Here is a 21,953-nt window from a genome sequence, read left to right as displayed (position 1 = left end):
CGGGGAAAAGGAAAGAGAGAGCTGCAGCAATACGGGGAAAGGAGCGAGACAGAGCGTACCGGAGAAATCAAAGGCGCACAGGACATGGAGGGGGAGGGGGGAGAGGGAGAGGGAGAGGGAGGGGGTAAATGAAATATGAAATGAAAGAGCGGTCAAGGCTCGGACATGACACACGTCACTGGATAATTCATTCGAGCACTGGAGAGAAGTGGAGCCGGCAGTTAGTACCACAGACACGCACAGACGCTCTCTCCAGCGCATCTTTATTTTTTCCCCTTTCGTTTCCCCCTCTGCTACCCAGTGTCCTCTTCTTCGTTTCATTCGCCACCACTATTTGACCCACTTTTCCCTTTTGTGTGTGGGTATGTTACATGGCGTACTGGCGGGTCCACTCGGCAGCTGTCTTGTTGAAGGCAGCCCTATCACTCTTGTACTGGCGTGCAATATCCGGCACCAGCGGATCGTCAGGGTTGGGGTCCGTCAGCAGAGAGCACACAGACAGCAGCACCTTCGAAATGGTCAGCGCCGGTGACCACTGGTCCTTGAGAATATCCAGACAAATACCACCGTTGTTGTTGATGTTCGGGTGGTAAATCTTGGTTGTGAACTGCAGCTTAGGCGGCTTGAACGGGTAGTCAGAGGGGAAGTGGATGTTCAAAAAGAAGAGGCCACCAGCGTAAGGGGAGTCCTCTGGGCCAATGATGGTGGCCTTCCAATTAAAGAGGTCACTATCGTTCACCGGGCCACCGCTTGTGTTCGCTGGCGGGTCCTTCTCAAGGTCCTTCAGCTCCTTCTGAATGCGGCGAAGCGCCATCTTGAGGGTATGTCTTTGTGGGGGTGCGAAGAAGTAGAGGGGGACAGAGGTGTGCCCTATACTGCTGAGAGTGCCCTGACAAACACTAGAAATATAAGTAGAAACACAAAAACAGCTCTGGAAGAGAGGGATGACGATTTGTAGAGGAAGAACCGCAGGAGAGAGGCGCTCCGGTATAACAGTAGAGTGCGCTCCGTAGGGAAGGAGAGCTCCTATGATGCCTACCTCGTATAGCCCTATATGTATGTGCAAGTGTAGGTTTGTGAGACGGTGAGAGCTAGTAAAAAACGTTATCCAATTCTACGAGATAATTCGACGTGATGACGGCACAAGGCAACGTGAATGGAAGAGCAGAGAAATGAAGTATGGTTGTCATTGGAAATGTCAATACCGTACAGATGGAGCGAAGAAAAAAAAAAGAGTCGCAGATGTGAAAATGGGCTGAGGGAAACACAACGACGGAACGCACGCCCGCTCCAGTCAATCTCACCCTCGCCAAGGGCCCCAGCCTGCCCTCCGACACAGTGTTCTTTTTTGGGGAAAGACAGTTCGTAAAACTCTCCTGGCAGAGGACACCTCAGTGTGAGGGGGTATCACCAAGGGGGAGGGAGTATCCCGGTGTGCGCACACTCTGGTGAAGACACGCTGCCCCCCTCCCCTCTCAAAGGATGCGCCGCATAAAGGTCGACATCGTGTGAGCAGTCCTGGGTCAGCCTCCGAGCTGGAGGGTGTGTGTGTGTGTGTGTGTGTGTGTGTGTGTGTGTGTGTGTGTGTTTGTATAAGTGCGTCCGCATGGGCGAACACAAGTTGGGCTTCCTCGCACCACTCATCTTAGCTTCGCAGCTAATTCATGTAGCGATGCGAGATGCGATCCGACAAACCGCCCATGAGCTGATTTTGGATGGACTAGTAAAAAACAGTTCCCCACGCCCCGACGCTTTTCCCTGCACAAGAATGCAAACCTTCGCCCCAAATCAGACGCGTAATGTCCTCTGTGCCTCTGTCCGCCCTGCCTGGGCTAACCGACACCAAACTTGTCTCTACTTGTATGTTGCTATGCACGATACTAATGACGACATTCACCTTTGTGTTCAGATCGCCCTCGGACTCAGCCGGCCGCGCAGGGGAGACAATAGGGCTAGCGAGCCAGGGAACTAGCCTAGGAATCCACCTGCGCGCTGGCCTGGATCAGTGCGTTGACAGAATGCGTGGGGGGAATCAGATTTGTGCGTCATGTCGCAGCCCATGCAACAGCCTGCCCTCACCGCGTAGTGACGTCGCTGTTTTCCGTAGATATAGCCGCCGTGTCTGCCGCCCCCACAAGCAATAGTAGTCTGACTCGGCGAACGTGATACTGGATACAGCCAGAGAGGTGAGGCCATTACAGCACCAATACAGACTGCTGCCCGTTTCCCTGCCCAATTAACGCCGCTGCTGGCAGGTAATGTGTGCTGCGCACCCCCTCACACACCGACGTCCTGGGACACTGTCGAAAGCCACTGGAAGGCTTCGTACTACGCCCAGGTCGACGAATGACCAATGAGACCCAATTCACTGAAGTAGCGAGGCTGCAAGTCTTCGTTGCTGTTGGCCCTGTAGAAGTGGAGTGAGCACCAGTAATAGGCCTGGTGCCACCTCTCGAATGGGTCTATGCTCCTGTTCCCTATCGAGCGCAGTGGGGTGACCTCTGTACATCGTGTGATGGGAGTTGCAGAACAATTGAGGACACTCTGTGGAACCCAGCGCCGGCATCAACAGCGCACCATGACCTACATGACCCCTCGCTTTTTGATCCGCCTAGAAACAATTCAAAGACAAGTCCCCCATCAGCTCTTTGTTTTTTTTTTTGGGGGGGGGAGCGAAAAGAGGGAGAGAGTAGAGCGCACGAATATACTTAGAAATGGAGAAGTCCAGGAGAAGTCTCGTGGGGTGGGGTGGTCATGGGGAGTAAAGACTCTCACAGGCGATTCGCTTGTCAGTTTCCCTTTAGTAAACAGAAAAACTGGACATCGGGCCGTTGCCACTTGGACTCGGAAGCATCCATCTCGGCGAGGGGTATGCGCATATATCACTGGTGTGAAGAGAATTCAGGCAACAGGTTTCTTTGCTTTGTTCTCTGTGGTGCCGCAACACTATGTGCCTCTCACTATAAAAAGGATAACACTTCTACGACATCCTCTTTACTTTAGTCAGAAGAGCCAGCAAACAAAAAGCAAAAGAGGGAAGCCCCCTCCCTCCCTCCCTTCCCCCCCCCCCCCGCCGCATTCCGGCAGAAACGGCACATGAGCACACGGAGCTCCCCCCCCCCCATCCCTTCATCATACCGCTGCCGCATTCGAGCTCGCCCCCACACAGGTGCCCCCATCGAAGCAAAAAAAGGTAACCGGCCCGCGCCTCCCTCATGTTCGTCGCCGCACGCAACGGGGAATAAAAGTAGGCGTCATAACAGCAGAGTGGCGCTGGTTCATCCCCGTACTCGGCGCTGCAGAGTCAGCCTTTTCTCTCTCGCGCTTCTCTGCGGTGCGCTGAATCTTGAGCTGTGCGTCACGCAGCTCCAGCTTTCGCCGTTCCGCCACCACAGTCATTCCAGGCAAAGCTGCGCTGACAAACACGGGCTGTCCCTTCCACGTTGGGACATCACCAGATAGCTCTTTCCTCCCCAAGGAGAGAGTGCGCTCTGCGAGCTGCTGTAGCAACTCCCCAGCCACGCGACCCTCCGAGGAGCTAGCCTTTGCTTCGGATGCCTCGCAAACTTCTCCCTTGCCGTCGCTGATGCCGTCGGACGTGTCCTTTCGCTTCTCTTCCTCCTCTGGTGTGGGGTAGCGCCATTCGACAAGAAAGTAAGGTTTTCGAGAATTGCGCATATACAAAACCTCAACTGGAAAGTGCGGTGGCAGCCGCGGGAACGAGGCAGTGTGAGAAGTGGCGCCGGCAGCGGCATTCTCCTCGGCACTAGTGAAATTTACTTCCCCGTTGCCCGTGTCATCGCTGGCAGGCGTTGGTGCGGTCTCGTACCACTCCCGAAGACCGAGAACGTCGCGGTGAGCAAAGAAAAAGCCGTTCAGGAGTTCGCCACGACTGTGGAGGGTGGCACAGCGAATAAAAATGGTCGGTGCAGCAGAAAAGGGTGGAGACTCGGCCATTGTTGTTAGAACCACAAGCTTAGCGACTGAAAATCATGCTCGAGTTTGAATGTGTGTGGATACTGCGCTGCAACAGCCAGCAATCATCGCTCAGCGCTACCTCGTACTAATTTGAATTGTTGTCTAAACGCAGTCCGCGGGCCGTGTGTACGTGCTTGATGGGTGTAGAGTAGCGTTAGGGTAGGGTTGGGGTAGAAAAGTCCTCGTATTTCCCCCTCAACCAGCCTTGCCAGTGCAGTTTAGCAGCCCAGGGAAAATAAAACGTGCGTGAATATCCGCGGCGCACCGGCGCACCATAGAACCGTCGCCAGGAAGGAAGAATGAAGAGGGGTAAAAAAAAAAAAAGAGACACAAGATGTGGGAAACAAGAGTGTTGTCCCCGGGTGTTGAGGCGGCATCGAAGAGCGCTTTTTTGTTCCATCCTCTTGTCGAAGTCACTCGAGAAAGGGACTAGTGTAAGGAACTTGCACGAAGCGCTGCCTCTGACACAAGCGCTGCACCATGAACTTCTCCCCCCAGAACCACCATTTTGTAGGACAAAACGACAGTGCTGCCCCCCCCACGGCTCTCTCTCTCCTCCCTAACAAAGGTCTGTGTGCCGGTCGACGCTCTCCCTTGCATTATTTGTGAAGGGAATAAGAGAGGAGCCATCGGTTGCGGTGAAAACGGGGAGGCCCCGAGCTCGTACACGGAGTCAGGTTATTCCACACGTTCGCACTCCGCATATGCCGCCGCAACACTCGTGGCAATAACCGCACGCGTTGGATCACCAAAATCTGGTGAATAGCAAAGAAAAATGGGCTCAAACGGTAAAAAATATCCTTTCACTTTTTCTTCTCCAACAGCATAGGGGACAGAGCCGCAGGACACCTACACCTGCGGCGTCGGGTGAGACGGATGCGGAAACGCTAAAGATGCATCCATCGCTTTGTAGTATGATCGAAGCTCCTTGTATCGCCAGCTAAAATCGACGTCGATGAAGCGCTTTTCACGCAGCTCCTCCACGCGGGCCTCGTCCTCATCCAACTGCCGCAGCAACGACCAGTCCCGCAGTGGATGCAAGCGCTTCACCCACCGCGATGTATCGAAAGCGCCGATATTGGCGCTTTCCAGGAAGTCGTCGTCCACGGATACTCGCACACCGCCAACCTGCTTGCTGTAGAGCACATTGAGGATTTGGGTAGCTCGATAGGGCATGATGTCTTTGAGGGGGGTATTGACAGGTCGAAAACTGCCATCGGATTCCATGATGGAGCGGCGAAACACGAGCGAAAAGCGCTGCTCCTCGACAGGAAGCACCATGTGAAAGTACACGAACCGCGCAGGTCCCGACATGATGTACACAGACCTGTCCGGCACCATCACATCCAGCTCTTCCCCCGTTTGCACGTGCACAAAGCGCAAAAGGCAGTTGCTACCGAGGGAACATACAGCAAAGATGTCATCGTACACAAAAAGGTTGTCTATGTGGGCGCGAATAAAGTCCCCTGGTTCGTACAGGTTGGCAGTCTGGTTATTCAGCCAGTTCTTCGGGACTACGTTGTCCTGCTCCAGGCGCTCGAGCAGCGGGGTGAAGGACGCAGGAGAGAGCGGGGGCAGCTGAAAGCGCCCGTCGTTGAGAATGATGCGATCAGAGGCACGTGTGTAAATGTCGACGTACCCTTTGCGCAGGTTGGCGGCATCATCTTCAAGGATGTACTCCGGCAAGATTGTCAAACCAAACTCCTCCCCGAATGGACAATACGGCTCGCCTGCGGCCAAGTACTTCATGCTGCCGCCTTTCAGGAGGTGCGTGACCCCTGCTATGAATCTCGACCTGATGGACATGTCTATGCTTGTCCGCTAACGTCACAGAATTTTTTTTGCGAGCGCGGCCAGTAAGACAAAGACAAGAGGCCGCAAAACGCAGAGTGGGGTGCGAGACAGAACGAGCGGAAGAAGACAACCGCACCTCCGTCATTGCTGCCTCCTTTGTCCAGTTTTGTGTACGCGATGGTGTCGCAGCCGCACATGCAGTGAAGCCGAGTGTACGACAGGTGTGTGTGTGTGCGTGTGTGAGTATGTGTGCACAAGAAAAAGCACAATAGCCATACACGAAGAGAGAAGGGAATTGTGAGGAGCATAGTAAAGTCACAGGGAAAGCGTTAAATCCAGAGCCAGCGACATGGCCCCGTATATAATTTCTAGCAAGAAAGATGGCGAATGAGCCCCACCCACCCACCTGCCCCTCAGAGGCATCCATGCCTATGTAAAAATCCCACCCAATGCGACTCCAGAACGCTTGTTCAGCTTAGCAGCACCCTTTCCCTCCCTCCCCCCCTCTCCCCCCCCCAAAAAAAAAGATTCCTTTTTTGTGGTTCTTCTGTTCAGAAACCACCACTGCCAGTAGAGGTACAGGACGCACAAATAATTTCCTTCGCCTTTTTCGGAGATGTTTACCCCAACTGAGGCGTGCGGCCCCAAGACTCCGTCACCTCGACACGTGTTGTATGCAGTGCGTTAAGTAATACACGTGTCTGCACAAGCACAAATAAACGCAGAAACAGTCAATTACTGATGATCATCGGACTCACATTTTCTCCCTGCCGAGCATGAGGGGGCCGTGTTTCACTAAGTGGCGACGGCGCTGCCTGCGTAAGCGACACTCGCCAATGATGGATGCGTTGGTGGCCTCCAGTACTATCCTCAAAGACCCCTGCATAACTCGCTGGCTACGCACACGGTGGAGCTCATCGAAGTACCGCGGCACAATGCTAGAGCTCACGCGACTGGAATGCTTACTAGCGGGAAATCGATCAAGAGACCGCATTGCATTAGCGCCCCGCTGTCGTGACCCGCTCAAATTGCTGGCATAAGAGCTCGCCACCTCTTCTGAGATCTCTGAGGATTCATGAATGATCCAAGCGACGCGACTCCCTGGTGTGCTTTTCGACAGCTGCGGCGACGATACATCTTGCTCGCCGCCTTCTCCTCCCTCTCGCTGGCTCTCCTCAACAGTAGTAGTAGTAGTAGAGAGGGGCGGGACAAGTACTTCTCGGACCCCGCTACTCGCCGATGGAAGGATCAGCTCCACCGCAATGTACTGGTGTTGCGGCCACAGCTTCACTCCTCCACAGACGTCCACCCCAAGCAGCATACCCCCGGATATGGAGGTGTCCATCAGCATGCGACCGTTGCCAAACATACGAGAGGGGTAAATACAGTGATGGTTGAGAAGCATACGGTAGCCATGCAGGTCGACCGCGCACCAATGCTGCAACCCGTTTTGCGCATGGTACTCGTAGAGATAGAGATGGGTACGTGTTGCGCAGTGGGCCAAAACAGCCTCCCTCGTCGCCTCTAAGATGCAAAGTGGAGGTGGCGGAGTGTTCGAATAGCAGGCCCGAGTTGCATCTAAGCTTGTAGACGATGAACCAAAATCGGAGTCAGCCCGTGAATTCTCATTGTCGACGGCGACATCCCGCCCCTCAAGTTCTCCACCCTCCCCTACCTCGAGATTATCATGGGAGACTTTAGATGCAACCAAATCCTGCTGATAATTAGTGCAAAACAAGCACAACAACTGCTGAGGAGCGTCTTCTGAGCACCGAATGCCTTGCTGCTCGAACTGTCGTGCAAGCTCTTGCATGACTTTTTTGCCTAACTTATGTAAGCAATGGAGAGAGACTCAGATCCACGAGAAAGGGGGGAATGGGGGGGACAAAAACAAGAGGAACACTTCCTGGTGAAAGACAACGGCATTCGCCTACCATGATGAAATAAATGAGAGCAGAAGAGGAAACCCCACAAGAACCTCGGACAAGTGCAAATATCCCGCTCACTTGCGAACAGAAGACACCGTGAGCGACAGAAAATGTGTTCATGCGAGCCCACTGCAAAGACATGGCCAACCGCGTCTCTTTCACCAGCAGCGCCTGCTGCTGGGTTTACGATTACCGATAGGAACGAGCGCATACGTCCATACAGAAAAACAAGGAAAACAAAAATAAAGATCCGAGGACAAGATAAGCATCGCAAGACCACCATAGAATGGGCGTGAAGACATCAGTGCCACCAGAGTGCCACGTGAACATCGGGCCTCCCCTGTTACTTTCTGAAAGATCGAGAAAAATCGCTCAAGGCATCCCCCCGCCACCACCAGTACTGCTCTCTCTCTCTTATAATGCGGAAATGGTGAGGGTAGCGAATTTGGCCACAGTGTCATTTGGCTCGTTTGTGCGGGGGTTACAAGACAGCTGTCTCATTGAGGCATCAGGATACGCAACCCACTCACCCACAAAACCACAGACCAACACCCACCGTCCACAAAAAATGCAAAAAAAAAGAGAGCACACGTTCAGGGAGAAAGAAAGAGACTGCCACAATGTTCTCCCGTTCTGTACTCGCCTTACCCAATTCCACTCTCCTTCACAAAGGAAGACAGACTCCTCAGACGCACGTATAAGAGAAACAGGGAGCATTGCAAAGCACGATGGCAGAGGAAGAAAACCACAGAAATCCATAATGAGCTAATCCTTGAAAAGGAAATACAAAATATATCCACCCAGGACCGGAAGGGAGAAAAAAAAGAGCCACGCAAAAAAAAAAAAAACAGCCTGAATCGCGCGGTATCGGGTAGAAAAGAGGGTGGCCATCCGCGTCACGAGAGACCTTGTCAGTGCCGATGCATATCCCGCGACAGTGCGTGACAAAACGCGCTCTCTTGAGAACTGAACCAAGAGAGCTCCCGTCCGTGTTTTGATCTACAATGAGACCATGCTAGTCTCACCCACCTGGATCCTTTGGTCTCGACTACTTTTTTTGCCCGGCTGCCTCTCCACTGAGGGTCCTCACGCTACGTTACTTGGAGGCCTTTATGCGCTGCATAGCCACGTCAAAATGATGCGGTGTTAGCGGTGGAATCGTCTCCGCAATGCAAGAGTGAACGCCATCCGTCTTGATCGACTTCATCTCACGTAACGGCATGAGGGCTGCCGCCTTGCACAACTCCGATAAGTCAGAGCCGGTGTAATCTACCGTCTTGAGCGCCACATATTGAACGATGCCCTCCTTTTGAGGGTGGTTCTCCAAGTCGTGCGCGAGGAGGATTCCAAGAATCTTCTCTCGCGCTTTTATGTCGGGTGGTGGAACCTCCAGCTGCAGGGGTAGACGGCGACGAACCGCATCATCAATAGTGAAGCGACGGTTCGTGGCGCCAACGACAATAATACGAACATCACTGGCTTTTTCGAGGCCGTCCCAGTGAGTCATGAAGATTGTCTTTGCGTGCGTGTGTGGTGTTGCATCCGTGGCGCTACGGCTACTGAGCAAGGAGTCAATCTCGTCCACGAAGACGACGCAGGGAGATATCTTGGCTGCCAAGGTGAAGATGGCGGCTGCATTGCGCTCCGTATCTCCAACCCATTTGGAGAAAATCGATTCCGTATTGACGTTGATAAAAGAGCAGCCTAGCTCCTTGGCTAGGGCTCGTGCTAGAAGAGTTTTGCCAGTACCAGGAGGGCCGTACAACAGCACGCCCTTCGGATGGGATCGCACCGTCTTGCCGCTAAAGAGCTCTTTGTGCTGAAAGGGCCACTTGATGTGTTCCGTCAGGGCATCCTTTACTGCGTCCAACCCGCCCACGTCATTGAAGTCAACGTCGATCTTGTCGATATCCACCACGCTGGACACCATTCGAGCCTCGGCCTCGTTGAGACGCAGCTGCTTTCCAGCGACGGTGACTCGGCGGGCTGCCTTTCCAGAGACATTGGTTATCCGATGTGTTATCCATACTAGTGCGCCGATGTAGACCCAAAAGTACAACGGTGTGTCAGCGATAGAGTTCTTCAACCTTTTCAGCCAGTCCAAGACGAAGCGGCCCACCTTGGGCATCAGACTTGCCTGAGCCATGGTGGCTGCAGGCATGCCGTGCGCTGTCGACATCATCTCTGTCTAGATTGGAATGAAGTCCAGGGCGAAATAGAGAAAGTAAGAGCCCAGGAATCGCTTTCCAGTAGGTAGCTTCAAAAATAGAGGTAAAAAAAAAGAGGTAGACGAGGAAGCGTCACTCACACCAAGAACACTGAAACAACTCCACAGCATAAAACGAGAGTGCTCTGCTGTGGTGTCTGTAAAAACCCAGGCGAGGCCTGAGTTCGCCTGGAAGGAAAAAAGGGGCCTATGAAGCAAAACAGCAGCACGACACACGGACCCAGCGAACTTCCCCCCGATAGCGTTTCTGTAATATGGCCTGTGGTTCTTAGATGTGCACTGCTCTGTGTACGACTTACTGTTCGCGCGTATGTACGAATGTGTGTGTGTGTGTAACAGAGGGTCCTCCTCAGCGATTCCGAAGACACAAGGACGTGAAGACAGCATGAGAAATTACAGGAAATAAAGTTTTGCTTCAACGAGCCAATTCTTTTCATACAACACGTGAGCTAAACCACACAGGAGAATAGACATGTGACCAAAAGAGATAAGTACCTGACGTTCGGATCATCGTAAAGTAGCTTGCAGCCACCATACAGTGCAACACACAAAGAGAAAAAGCTTCGGGCAGATACCGGCGAAAACGAAGCTATCGGTCAGACACATGCGGAACGAGGATAGGCTGTAAGAGCTTAATGTGAGTCCCCCGAAAGCTTGATTGCCGATGCACTTCACTAATTGTCTGTGACTCGTATCGCACCGACAGCTCACACACGTGTTTCGAGCTGGACATGAATAGAGTTCATACTCAGTGCTTTAAAGTGGACTTCAGCTCACCCTCCTCGTTCAGTTCTCTGCAAATGTCCCACCCACCAATTAACTCACCGTCAACGTACACCTGCGGATAAGTCGGCCAGTTGGCGTATGTTTTGAGTCGCTCGCACACCACGTCGCTCGTCATGACGTCGTAGTAAAGGAAGGGAACGCCGAGCTGATGCACCAACTCACACAACCGACCAGTAAAGCCGCAGCGGGGACGCGAGGGAGTGCCGGTGATGAACATAACAACCCCGGGCCGCTTGGTGAGGTAATGCAGGTAGTCGTCCACTGTGGCAAAGTCCCTCTGCTGAACCCCTTTGCCACCCTCCTGGCCGAACAAAGAGTGAGTATTCATGTCAATCTGGTCGAGCTTTGCACCAGCCACATCCGCCACGCGCTCGACACAACGGGCATCACCCTCAAGGGGAGTGCGGAAGTAGGCGATAAACGGAACCGACTCCACTCCCTCCGCCTGACAAAGATCGCTGAATTCATCGCAATCCACCTCAGCAAAAACAACTGCGTCGCCGTACTCGGCAGCTTGCTTGGCAAGGTGTTCATTGACAGCGGCACAGGGTTCACACCAATTGGCGCTGAAGTGCACAACCAGCCCTAACGCGCCTTCCGCCTTCTTCTTGACCTCAGCGTAGTGCTCCTTGGAAGCAACTTTGAGCATCTTTGATCTGTGGTAACATATCTGCCCCTTGCAAGATGAACAGAGAGAAAACTGTGGACTGTGCCGAGTCGATAGACGTTGCTTGGAATTGTGATTTTTATCTAAACGAGTCGGATAGAAACCGCCCACCGATGCTCGGAGGGAATCAAGATCGATTGTGTGACCTGAATGATGCCCTTTGTGTGCTTAGTTGAAGCACAAGATCCGCGTAAGCGGTAACGAAAAGTAAAACAAGGGGGGAAGATATATTTATTTCATGACACCCAGGAGGAAGAGGAGGACAAGAGCTATTTTTTTTTCAATGTACATGCCAGCGCATTTATCAAGCACTTCTGGGAAAAGCAGGAAGCCAGGATGTAAGAATCAGCATATGAGGGAAGCCGTACTCCCGTTTTAGCTCGCCGTGATACTGTGTCATCATGAAGAAGAATCGTGCTTTCGTTTCATTTCTCCGCGTAACTGGTGCATTTGTTGAGTTGCCGAGCACGATGCCTCCCTCCCCGATCACGATTTCCGGTATCCTCTGATGATTCTGCGGAAGCCGGACACGGTAAGCAGAGGCCTGCTCAACGCACACACACACAAGCCACACACCCTTCTTTTCTTTTCCGGCTGCACTACGGAACCTTCCAAAAAAAAAAAAGAAAAAACAGACGCGAGGAAAGCGAAGTAAAAGTGTGCAGAGCGGTGAGCGGAAACAGAAAAAGAAAAGCATAAATCAGTATCCAAAGAATCACTTGAGAATGCACCACTGCACTGAAAGTGTTCTCGAGGCCTTAACCCAGAGACTGTGTTTCAAGAGAAGCAGCAGCAGAACGCGACGAACTCACGCGCATAAGAGTGCATCAGCTACTTTCTGTGCATCACGCCCACAACGTTAGTCGACTTGAGAGAGCGCCGAAGACCCTCACGGAGCCTTTGCAGTTGCATGCGCCTCTGCCGCTCAGTGTCCTGCAAATTTTTTAGCGTGGTGTGCATCTCGTGCAGACGTACTCGGAGGTCGTCCCGTTGTCGACTCATAGCAACCAAGGCCTCATCTAGTAGCTGCAGCTCTTCCTTCCAGTAGTGTTTGGTCGCCTCAGCACTGCCCAGCAGCTGATCTTTGGTAAGCACAGGGAAGCCCGAAGGAGACAAAGAGCCCGGTGGCACGTCGCAGTGTTTGATCGAGGAAACGCCAGCTTCCTCTGTCGTCGAGGAGAAGCGGTCGATTGCATAAAGATGTTCTTTCGTAGCGCAACGAGAGGAGCGCAACCCCTCCAGCATGTGCCTCAGTGTGCTTGTTTCCCTATCCAGCACCACCAGGCGAAGATCAAGGTAGTTACCGCGCTGCATGAGCTGCTCCCGCTCGTAGGAACGACGCAGCAAGAGAGAGGCGTGAACTGATTCCGGGTTATCAGCTGCGCCCTCGCTATTGAGCAAGGGCAGCGGGGTAGCCACCTCTTGCTCCTCGTTCAGCGGCTTCTGCGCGGCACGAGCCATCGATGCCATCAACTCCTCGTAGCGGAGGCGAAGAAGGCTCAGCTTCTTTCGAAGCCGCTGAAACTCCTCGCTCAGCTCGTGGACCTCTTTCTCGTTAAGGTGTAGCTCGAGAAGTGCGCCTTGCATGTCAGCTTGAATTCGCTCCTCCTCGATCTGCACCTCAGCGCGAAGGTACACCTCGATACCTGCCGCTTCCCTGAGCGAGCCAACCTGCACGTCAGCTGCCTTCTTCAATGACTGCAGCGTCACCCCTGCCTGCTCGTCCTGGAGCAATCGGCTATTGCGCTCCTCCACAGTAGCCGCCATTTCTCGCTCCAGCCTGGGCACTTCCTCCCCGAGTAGGCGCAAGTCGTCCAGCATCTTAGCCTGCGACACATCTTTCCCCTCCAACGCTTTGCGCGTGTGCTGCAGGCTACTGCGAAGTGTCACGGTACCACGTAAGAGCTGCTGGTGGTCTCGCTGCACACGTAAAAGAACGCCGCGCAGCTGATCGATCTCACGCAGCCAGGAGTCTTGCCGCTGAGCGCGCTGCTCCAACGCCAATGCGTGCATCGAGGGGAGCAACATCCGCCGCTCGGTCAGCGCCGCATCAAGCTTGCTGCACCTCTCCTTTAGAAGCTGCACTTGTCCCTCTGATGCTTCCTGTTCGGAAATCAGAGCGCTTTTGGCCTTCATTCTATCACCCACCGCAGCGTTGACTTGCTCACCCTTTCGACCCTCGGCCATGAAAGTCTGAATGGCATCAGTCAGCTTGGCACGAGTGCGTTCTATCCGATCTTCCGCCAACGCCTCCTGCCGCATAAGGTCTACGATCATGTTACGCAATGCCGCGGGTGGCGGCTTCCCGGTAGAGCCCTGCCGCTGCATCTGCGCGCGAGCTTCCTCCAACGCATCTCGGCGCGCCTGCTGCAGCGCCAGAAACTGCCGCTTCTCCTCACATAAGAGGATAATGTGCTCGAGTTCTCTACGCTGATGAGAAAGCTGCTGTACTTCAGCCTGCTCAGAACGCTTTGTGCTCGTTGAGCTCGCCTCGTCCTCTCGCAAGGCTGCTGCGGCTTTTTGGAGCGCTTGCACCTGCCTGTCATACCTCTGTCGTTTGAAATCGCGAGCGAGAGCTTGGCGTTTGTTATCCTCCAGGAGTCGCGTCAGCGTGGCTTGGAGCTCACCGCGAAGCTTCTCCTTCTCACGGGCAGCCTCTAAACAAGTCTCCATGATTTTTGCGTTTGCCTGCACCTGCGCATCCAGCTGAGAAGTTTGCAAATAAACTAGCTCCAGCGCGTGCACGCTCTCAACCTTATCTCTGACAGCGTCCTGCAAAGCGCCCTCCATGGCGTCCGCTTCCTGAAGTACATGAAGATGCTCGTCTCGTGCCTCCTCTAAGCGTCGCGTGGCGACCCGAACTTGTTCGTTGAGGCGGTCCAGCGTTACCCACAGAGTCGACGAAAGTTGGCACTGTGCAGCAGCCAACTCATCTCCCACGCGTTGCCGACTGAGGTGCATCGACACCAGCTCTTTTGCTCTCTCTTCGAGCTCCACACCTACCTCCCGTTGCCCACTCAAAGCACGCCCGCGCTGGGCGACCGTGGACTCTAGAGCGGACACCGCTTGAGAAATCTGCGTTTCTGTCTCTTTAGCCCGACGCGCCTGTCGCGCAGCCGCCTCGGCCTCTTGCTGGAGCTGCTTGAGTTTGCTTTCATCATTATCAACGGCGGTCCGCTCGCGCTCTACCGCCTCTGCGGTTATCTTGACTTGCTGCTGAGCTCGGTGCTGATGTTTTTTAAGGAGCGCCACAACTTCGCGCTGCTCCGAGACAGAGTTACGCTTAGTGTCAAGGTCAAGCGTCAGCTGCTCAATGCGCTCCGTTAGACGCTTGTTGGTGGCGTTGAGGAAGGAGGAAGGCCATCGAGAAGACATCTCTGCTCCAAAGCCAGTGTATATGTGTATACGTTTATGGGCAAGTAGCTGTATGGATATAGGATTTTATCTTCTCCTCCTCGCCCCCTTCCCGCGTTGCGTTGAACGATTTGCCCACAAAGTGTGGGGGAAGGAGAGGATTGGTGCGTCTATGGAAAAAAAAAGAGGTCTGTTCTCTCTGAATTTTTGGTGATCTTGTTGGAGTCGTGTACAGGGTAGCCTAATAGGGAATAGGGACGTGGGGCTGTCCGTGCAAAAACCCCACGTAGTTTGCTTCTCAGCGTGCACCACACACAACGCACATTATAGTGTTTTTGTCCTTCGCTCAACTGTGAGAAAGAAAAAGAGAGAGGAGCGCGTTTTTTTTTGGGGGGGGGGGGGGAGAAACACAACATCTGAAAAACAGTGAGGGAAAAAAAAATAGGGAAGTCGCAGAAAGAAAAGTTGAAATGTCCATCACAGCTTCCGCACTCGCAGCTCTGGCATCAGCGGTTGCCACGCTCCTCTGTGTTCTCAACCCTCGAAGGCGAGGAGAAACATCAACTAACGGGACAGGAGAAAAACAAGAAGAGTTGTGACTTTCGTGTTACCGCCTAAGTGGAATAATGCTTGTCAACATGGGTCCATTATAATGAGTTTAGGGCAGTGAAGGAGACAATGCATGAAAGCCGGTGGTTCAATAGTATGTGTGAACAAAGATCCTCCTTTGAGAGAGTCACCGCTGAGGTGAAAATGGCCGGCGCCCTTGGAGTGTCACGTCCAACACATTCCAAGCTCAAAGTTACCTCTATGGCGTCCCGTGGCATTTACCTTTCCGAACCCAGAACCTCACACGTATGTGGACTCACTGCTGATCACCAAGAACCTGTACAGCGAAACGTTGAAACCACAGCCATCCGTGTGTCATAGTAGCACCAGCTGCTGCCGCCTGAACGCGGCTCGCTCTTTCCACGCATAAAACTCTGCCTCGTCCTGTTGACGGTCAGAATCATCCAATACGTCGGACCCCTGGTACTGGTTCAGTGACGCACTTTCTGCCTTCACCCACTTGCCGGCAATCGACAACTGTCGATCCTCCTGTTCTCTTTCGGACGCCGGAAATTCAGCCGCAGCAGTTGTGTCCGACTTCCTTCGTTGATGGCAGCCCATCTTCACATCTGATGCGGTGGTGAGGCCCGTGAGTCCGGATGCTCCCAGTCTAGTGTGTAAGGAAGTACCCTTCACCTTCACAAATGGTATGTCAAGCGCGTAGTCATCGTTGGTATCTTCGGTGCGCCAACTTCGCGTTCGACCATCACCCGGTATTTCAGAGAGTAAGCTCTTATTGCTGCCAATGGCACTCCACCTGCGATTGCACGCCTCCGCTGATGGGGTTGGGGAATGAGAAATCGGAGGACCAAGCTCCTCCTCCTCTTCCTCTTCCTGTGACCCGCCAGCCGCCAGGTCGCGAGTTGGGCTGCCAGGCATGAGTTCCTGACAGCTTCGCCCCTTTCCTAGTTACTCTATGCACTTCCTAGCTCGTTAAGGCACGCCTTGGCTCTTCGTTTCCTCTCAAATGCAGCGAGAGAGAGATGCAAGCGACAAGGGCGATTCAAGCGTGCCGCACGCTTTCGACATTGAAGTGTCCGGGGCAGCAACACGAAGTTCAAAATGTGAACCCAAGCAGAGAGGAAAACGAAAAAACAACATGAGGAAGTGGAGAGAACATGGCATTTCAGCTATTCATGGATCATCGGTCGCGAAGAAAGGAAGCACGAGAAAAACCCTTGCGTGCGCATGATCCCTGTTTCTAAACGCATCCATAACCAGTTCCACATCCAAAGCGTCCCCTAGGCGACGAGACTGGCACTACTCCCCCCTTTCTCAGCCTCTGAGAGGTGACGAGGCCAACAGAGACACACACATTTTCGAAAGCCCACTACTTTTTTTCCCTCTTCCTTATGGCGCCAATGGGAAGCACACAATTGGCAAAACTGGGGGTTGAACCCCTCCCTGGAATGTCAAGGAGTCCACCCGGAACCTCACATCAGCTCCAAACAGAAAAAAAGAAGCTGATAGAGAAGTGAGCTAAAGAGAAAAATGGAAACAGCATAGATACGTTTTCGAGGAAAAGGAAGATGTGCCGCATACGCACGTAAATAGGGAAAACTATTTGTCTGATATGTTAAACGAGATAATAGCGGCGCGAAACACCGGGTTGCCAGCGATTTGCACACCACGCGTTCGTACTACCAGGGCAACTTCTGACCAAGATGGTAGAGGCCCCCTGTTGGCCCGTCAGCCGGCAGAGTGGCGAGCTTCACGCTTGTCTCCGCGCCCTCGTAGGGGGTGAAACGTGCCTCTGGAGAGTTGAAACACATGTCCGTTCTCACGGAGCCGGGGTAGCAGCAGTTCACCTTCGCAGCAGCAGCGCTGCCCCCAACTTCATCGGAGTAGTTCTCCAGATACTTGGCAAGGTTGTGTGCGTACATGTTCACAGCGGACTTGGTGCACTTATAGGATGTGAACTTCGGGTGCGCGTATTTGCTCTTTGGGCGGTCCACCGTCTCATGCGTTCCGAGTGGTGTCGACAAAAACACCAGACGAGGAGCATCCGATGACCGCAGCATCAACGGGAGGAAAGTGTTTGTGACGTCCACGGTGGCAAAGAAGTTGATCTCAAAGTCATCGCGCATGCGCTGTACATCCATTGGGAACACTTTGTTCTCGAAATCCAGCACGGCGGCGTTGTTGATCAGCACGTCGAGGCGCTTATACTCAGCCTCAACCTTTCGCAAAGCAGCCTCCACGGAAGCGTGCTCCGTCAGCGTCATCAGAAGCAGGTCCACATCCAGTTTGTCGTTACGCAGTGTTTTGACGGCCTCCTCGCCGCGCTTTTCATCACGTGCGCCGAGAAGCACCTTGAAACCCAGCTCCCCGAGGCGACGGGCAGTCGCAAATCCGATGCCACGGTTCGCCCCAGTCACCAGCGCCACTTTCTTGGGAGAGGACATAATGAGAAGTGAATGCAAGGTATGGGTGCGAGTGTTTGAGAAATTGATTGGTGAACTAAATAAGCCAGGTCCAATACTGCGAATGTAAAAACTCACTGGAATGGGTACGCATGTGTTGGGGGAGGAGGGGGGGAGGAGGGGGGAGAAGAAGAGGCGTGAAATAGCGGAACAGACCACATGAAGCACCTAGTGCAGTACAGAGTGTATTTATTTATTGGTGAAGCGCTGCGGGCTTTCCTGTTGATATCGACGCAGCGCACTTTTGGAGAAGCGAGAGAACAGAGCTGGGACTTTGCTGACCAGCATCGGACAAAAGATACTGCGAGGGGGCTCAGATGAACCCCAGATGGCGAACAGTGGAAGGACTGTGTGGAGATAAAAGGTAGGCACAAGCGGAGCGAAAACAGAGCGACTGAAGTGTGTCACCCGTCATCGTTGTGTACACAGAACTCCCTTCCGTGCAGACGAATAAGTCAAGCCAGCCTCAGCTTCCTGTGAAAAAAAAAACGCTCATTTGAAACGCCAGAAAGACGTCTGTTCTCTCTGGAAAAAGAGAAAGAGAGCCGCAGAGTCACCCTCGTTTCGACGGCTGAGAGAACGTACCCCGGGATAGGAAAAGCAAGAAAAGCCCTCTCAACTACTGTCATCAGGTCAGACGTTCCAGCTAGTAGAAACCTTCGCCAGTGGCACCATCTGGCGACACCGTGGGAAAACTACACGCTCGCCTCCGCTCCCCTCAGTGGCTTTTAACGGTGCTTCAGAACCACTCACATCCGTCCTCAGCCACCGAGTGAATAAGCGCACTTCACCCTCACGCTCGTATCTCCCAGTGAGTTCAGCAGATTCACAGTGTGAACATTCAGGGGAGCCTTCGAGCAACTGTATGGATTGCAGCGCACTGTGGAAGATCTCAGCTGGAGCTGACTGTCACAATCCGACGAACAGGGGACCTCTCCTCATCATATCCTGGAAGGAGTTTGTAACGCATAGGTACACCGATCACGTTTACCTCTCAGCACGTGCGCCTCTCGTGGGTGTTGACGCGGATCACATCCCCGGGAGCCGCGCCATATCTGCCCTTATTGATGAGCACATCACGAACACTGATGCTCTTCTTGGACACCCCACCACCACCACAGCTGCCCTCGCAACAGAGATTTCACTCACCACGTCGACCACATCAATTCTCACAACGCTCGCGGAGGCGCTCTCAACGGTAACCCTTACTTTCACCTCGTCCAGGCACGCCCTGGCTCTTCGTTTCCTCTCAAATGCAGCGAGAGAGATGCAAGCGACAAGGGCGATTCAAGCGTGCCGCACGCTTTCGACATTGAAGTGTCCGGGGCAGCAACACGAAGTTCAAAATGTGAACCCAAGCAGAGAGGAAAACGAAAAAACAACATGAGGAAGTGGAGAGAACATGGCATTTCAGCTATTCATGGATCATCGGTCGCGAAGAAAGGAAGCACGAGAAAAACCCTTGCGTGCGCATGACCCCTGTTTCTAAACGCATCCATAACCAGTTCCACATCCAAAGCGTCCCCTAGGCGACGAGACTGGCACTACTCCCCCCTTTCTCAGCCTCTGAGAGGTGACGAGGCCAACAGAGACACACACATTTTCGAAAGCCCACTACTTTTTTTCCCTTTTCCTTGTGGCGCCAAGGGGAAGCACACAATTGGCAAAACTGGGGGTTGAACCCCTCCCTGGAATGTCAAGGAGTCCACCCGGAACCTCACATCAGCTCCAAACAGAAAAAAAGAAGCTGATAGAGAAGTGAGCTAAAGAGAAATGAAAACAGTATAGATACGTTTTCGAGGAAAAGGAAGATGTGCCGCATGCGCACGTGAGTAAGGAAGACTATTTGTCTGATATGATAAACGAGATAATAGCGGCGCGAAACACCGGGTTGCCAGCGATTTGCACACCACGCGTTCGTACTACCAGGACAACTTCTGACCAAGATGGTAGAAGCCCCCTGTTGGCCCGTCAGCCGGCAGAGTGGCGAGCTTCACGCTTGTCTCCGCGCCCTCGTAGGGGGTGAAGCGTGCCTCTGGAGTGTTGAAACACATGTCCGTTTTCACGTAGCCGGGGTAGCAGCAGTTCACCTTCGCAGCAGCAGCGCTGCCCCCAACTTCATCGGAGTAGTTCTCCAGATACTTGGCAAGGTTGTGTGCGTACATGTTCACAGCGGACTTGGTGCACTTATAGGATGCGAAGTTCGGGTGCGCGTATTTGTTCTGCGGGCGGTCCACCGTCTCATGCGTTCCGAGTGGTGTCGACACAAACACCAGACGAGGAGCATCCGATGACCGCAGCATCAACGGGAGGAAAGTGTTTGTGACGTCCACGGTGGCAAAGAAGTTGACCTCAAACTCATCGCGCATGCGCTGTACATCCATTGGGAACACTTTGTTCTCGAAATCCATCACAGCGGCGTTGTTGATCAGCACGTCGAGGCGCTTATACTCAGCCTCAACCTTTCGCAAAGCAGCCTCCACGGAAGCGTGCTCCGTCAGCGTCATCAGAAGCAGGTCCACATCCAGTTTGTCGTTACGCAGTGTTTTGACGGCCTCCTCGCCGCGCTTTTCATCACGTGCGCCGAGAAGCACCTTGAAACCCAGCTCCCCGAGGCGACGGGCAGTCGCAAATCCGATGCCACGGTTCGCCCCAGTCACCAGCGCCACTTTCTTGGGAAAGGACATAATGAGAAGTGAATGCAAGGTATGGGTGCGAGTGTTTGAGAAATTGATTGGTGAACTAAATAAGCCAGGTCCAATACTGCGAATGTAAAAAAAAAAACTTACTGGAATGGGTACGCATGCGTTGGGGGAGGAGGGGGGAGAAGAAGAGGCGTGAAATAGCGGAACAGACCACATGAAGCACCTAGTGCAGTACAGAGTGTATTTATTTATTGGTGAAGCGCTGCGGGCTTTCCTGTTGATATCGACGCAGCGCACTTTTGGAGAAGCGAGAGAACAGAGCTGGGACTTTGCTGACCAGCATCGGACAAAAGATACTGCGAGGGGGCTCAGATGAACCCCAGATGGCGAACAGTGGAAGGACTGTGTGGAGATAAAAGGTAGGCACAAGCGGAGCGAAAACAGAGCGACTGAAGTGTGTCACCCGTCATCGTTGTGTACACAGAACTCCCTTCCGTGCAGACGAATAAGTCAAGCCAGCCTCAGCTTCCTGTGAAAAAAAAAACGCTCATTTGAAACGCCAGAAAGACGTCTGTTCTCTCTGGAAAAAGAGAAAGAGAGCCGCAGAGTCACCCTCGTTTCGACGGCTGAGAGAACGTACCCCGGGATAGGAAAAGCAAGAAAAGCCCTCTCAACTACTGTCATCAGGTCAGACGTTCCAGCTAGTAGAAACCTTCGCCAGTGGCACCATCTGGCGACACCGTGGGAAAACTACACGCTCGCCTCCGCTCCCCTCAGTGGCTTTTAACGGTGCTTCAGAACCACTCACATCCGTCCTCAGCCACCGAGTGAATAAGCGCACTTCACCCTCACGCTCGTATCTCCCAGTGAGTTCAGCAAATTCACAGTGTGAACATTCAGGGGAGCCTTCGAGCAACTGTATGGATTGCAGCGCACTGTGGAAGATCTCAGCTGGAGCTGACTGTCACAATCCGACGAACAGGGGACCTCTCCTCATCATATCCTGGAAGGAGTTTGTAACGCATAGGTACACCGATCACGTTTACCTCTCAGCACCTGCGCCTCTCGTGGGTGTTGACGCGGATCACATCCCCGGGAGCCGCGCCATATCTGCCCTTATTGATGAGCACATCACGAACACTGATGCTCTTCTTGGACACCCCACCACCACCACAGCTGCCCTCGCAACAGAGATTTCACTCACCACGTCGACCACGTCAATTCTCACAACGCTCGCGGAGCCGCTCTCAACGGTAACCCTTACTTTCACCTAGTCCAGGGAGCCGATCATCACAACATTACACCCAAGTTTAGCTAGTCGGCGCGCGGATTCCAGCACGATGCCAAAGTTTCTAACGGTAACGAAGACAACGTAGACTCTTCGGGTGTGTCAAACTTTGGTGTCTTTAGAGGAGGGATTTTGTTTCGAAGAGAGAGTGTAAAATTATGCGGAAGGAAAAAGAGCCAATTCTCAAGGAGTGATGCGAAGCATATAGGTTTCAATATATATATATATATGAATATTGAAAAAGAAACTCTGAA

The 21,953-nt window shown here is 53.1% G+C and overlaps 10 protein-coding genes across 10 annotated transcripts; all 10 read right to left on the bottom strand.

The window, feature by feature from the left end:
• Positions 1-367: 367 nt before the first annotated feature.
• JKF63_01122 (uncharacterized protein) lies at positions 368-814 on the bottom strand (the record flags this gene model as incomplete). Its single annotated transcript, XM_067897171.1, has 1 exon — positions 368-814. One exon carries the CDS (start codon positions 812-814, stop codon positions 368-370), a length of 447 nt encoding a protein of 148 aa, XP_067753328.1.
• Positions 815-3,213: 2,399 nt separating this feature from the next.
• On the bottom strand, positions 3,214-3,957 carry JKF63_01121 (uncharacterized protein; the record flags this gene model as incomplete). Its single annotated transcript, XM_067897170.1, has 1 exon — positions 3,214-3,957. One exon carries the CDS (start codon positions 3,955-3,957, stop codon positions 3,214-3,216), a length of 744 nt encoding a protein of 247 aa, XP_067753327.1.
• Positions 3,958-4,827: 870 nt separating this feature from the next.
• JKF63_01120 (uncharacterized protein) lies at positions 4,828-5,784 on the bottom strand (the record flags this gene model as incomplete). Its single annotated transcript, XM_067897169.1, has 1 exon — positions 4,828-5,784. The coding sequence occupies one exon, from the start codon at positions 5,782-5,784 to the stop codon at positions 4,828-4,830; it is 957 nt and encodes a 318-aa protein (XP_067753326.1).
• A 742-nt stretch (positions 5,785-6,526) lies between these two features.
• Positions 6,527-7,585, bottom strand: JKF63_01119 (uncharacterized protein; the record flags this gene model as incomplete). The annotated part of the gene is made up of 1 exon (XM_067897168.1): positions 6,527-7,585. The coding sequence occupies one exon, from the start codon at positions 7,583-7,585 to the stop codon at positions 6,527-6,529; it is 1,059 nt and encodes a 352-aa protein (XP_067753325.1).
• Positions 7,586-8,796: 1,211 nt separating this feature from the next.
• On the bottom strand, positions 8,797-9,882 carry JKF63_01118 (uncharacterized protein; the record flags this gene model as incomplete). Its single annotated transcript, XM_067897167.1, has 1 exon — positions 8,797-9,882. One exon carries the CDS (start codon positions 9,880-9,882, stop codon positions 8,797-8,799), a length of 1,086 nt encoding a protein of 361 aa, XP_067753324.1.
• Positions 9,883-10,675: 793 nt separating this feature from the next.
• Positions 10,676-11,362, bottom strand: JKF63_01117 (uncharacterized protein; the record flags this gene model as incomplete). The annotated part of the gene is made up of 1 exon (XM_067897166.1): positions 10,676-11,362. One exon carries the CDS (start codon positions 11,360-11,362, stop codon positions 10,676-10,678), a length of 687 nt encoding a protein of 228 aa, XP_067753323.1.
• An 849-nt stretch (positions 11,363-12,211) lies between these two features.
• Positions 12,212-14,755, bottom strand: JKF63_01116 (uncharacterized protein; the record flags this gene model as incomplete). Its single annotated transcript, XM_067897165.1, has 1 exon — positions 12,212-14,755. The coding sequence occupies one exon, from the start codon at positions 14,753-14,755 to the stop codon at positions 12,212-12,214; it is 2,544 nt and encodes an 847-aa protein (XP_067753322.1).
• Positions 14,756-15,658: 903 nt separating this feature from the next.
• JKF63_01115 (uncharacterized protein) lies at positions 15,659-16,222 on the bottom strand (the record flags this gene model as incomplete). Its single annotated transcript, XM_067897164.1, has 1 exon — positions 15,659-16,222. One exon carries the CDS (start codon positions 16,220-16,222, stop codon positions 15,659-15,661), a length of 564 nt encoding a protein of 187 aa, XP_067753321.1.
• Positions 16,223-16,983: 761 nt separating this feature from the next.
• On the bottom strand, positions 16,984-17,748 carry JKF63_01114 (uncharacterized protein; the record flags this gene model as incomplete). The annotated part of the gene is made up of 1 exon (XM_067897163.1): positions 16,984-17,748. One exon carries the CDS (start codon positions 17,746-17,748, stop codon positions 16,984-16,986), a length of 765 nt encoding a protein of 254 aa, XP_067753320.1.
• A 1,940-nt stretch (positions 17,749-19,688) lies between these two features.
• Positions 19,689-20,453, bottom strand: JKF63_01113 (uncharacterized protein; the record flags this gene model as incomplete). Its single annotated transcript, XM_067897162.1, has 1 exon — positions 19,689-20,453. The coding sequence occupies one exon, from the start codon at positions 20,451-20,453 to the stop codon at positions 19,689-19,691; it is 765 nt and encodes a 254-aa protein (XP_067753319.1).
• Between the last annotated feature and the right edge of the window lie 1,500 nt (positions 20,454-21,953).

This window comes from Porcisia hertigi, chromosome 35 (genome assembly GCF_017918235.1).
Source record: "Porcisia hertigi strain C119 chromosome 35, whole genome shotgun sequence".
Lineage (NCBI taxonomy): Eukaryota > Euglenozoa > Kinetoplastea > Trypanosomatida > Trypanosomatidae > Porcisia > Porcisia hertigi.
The sequence above is the reverse complement of the archived record's forward strand: the minus strand, read 5'-3'. Positions and strand labels throughout refer to the sequence as shown.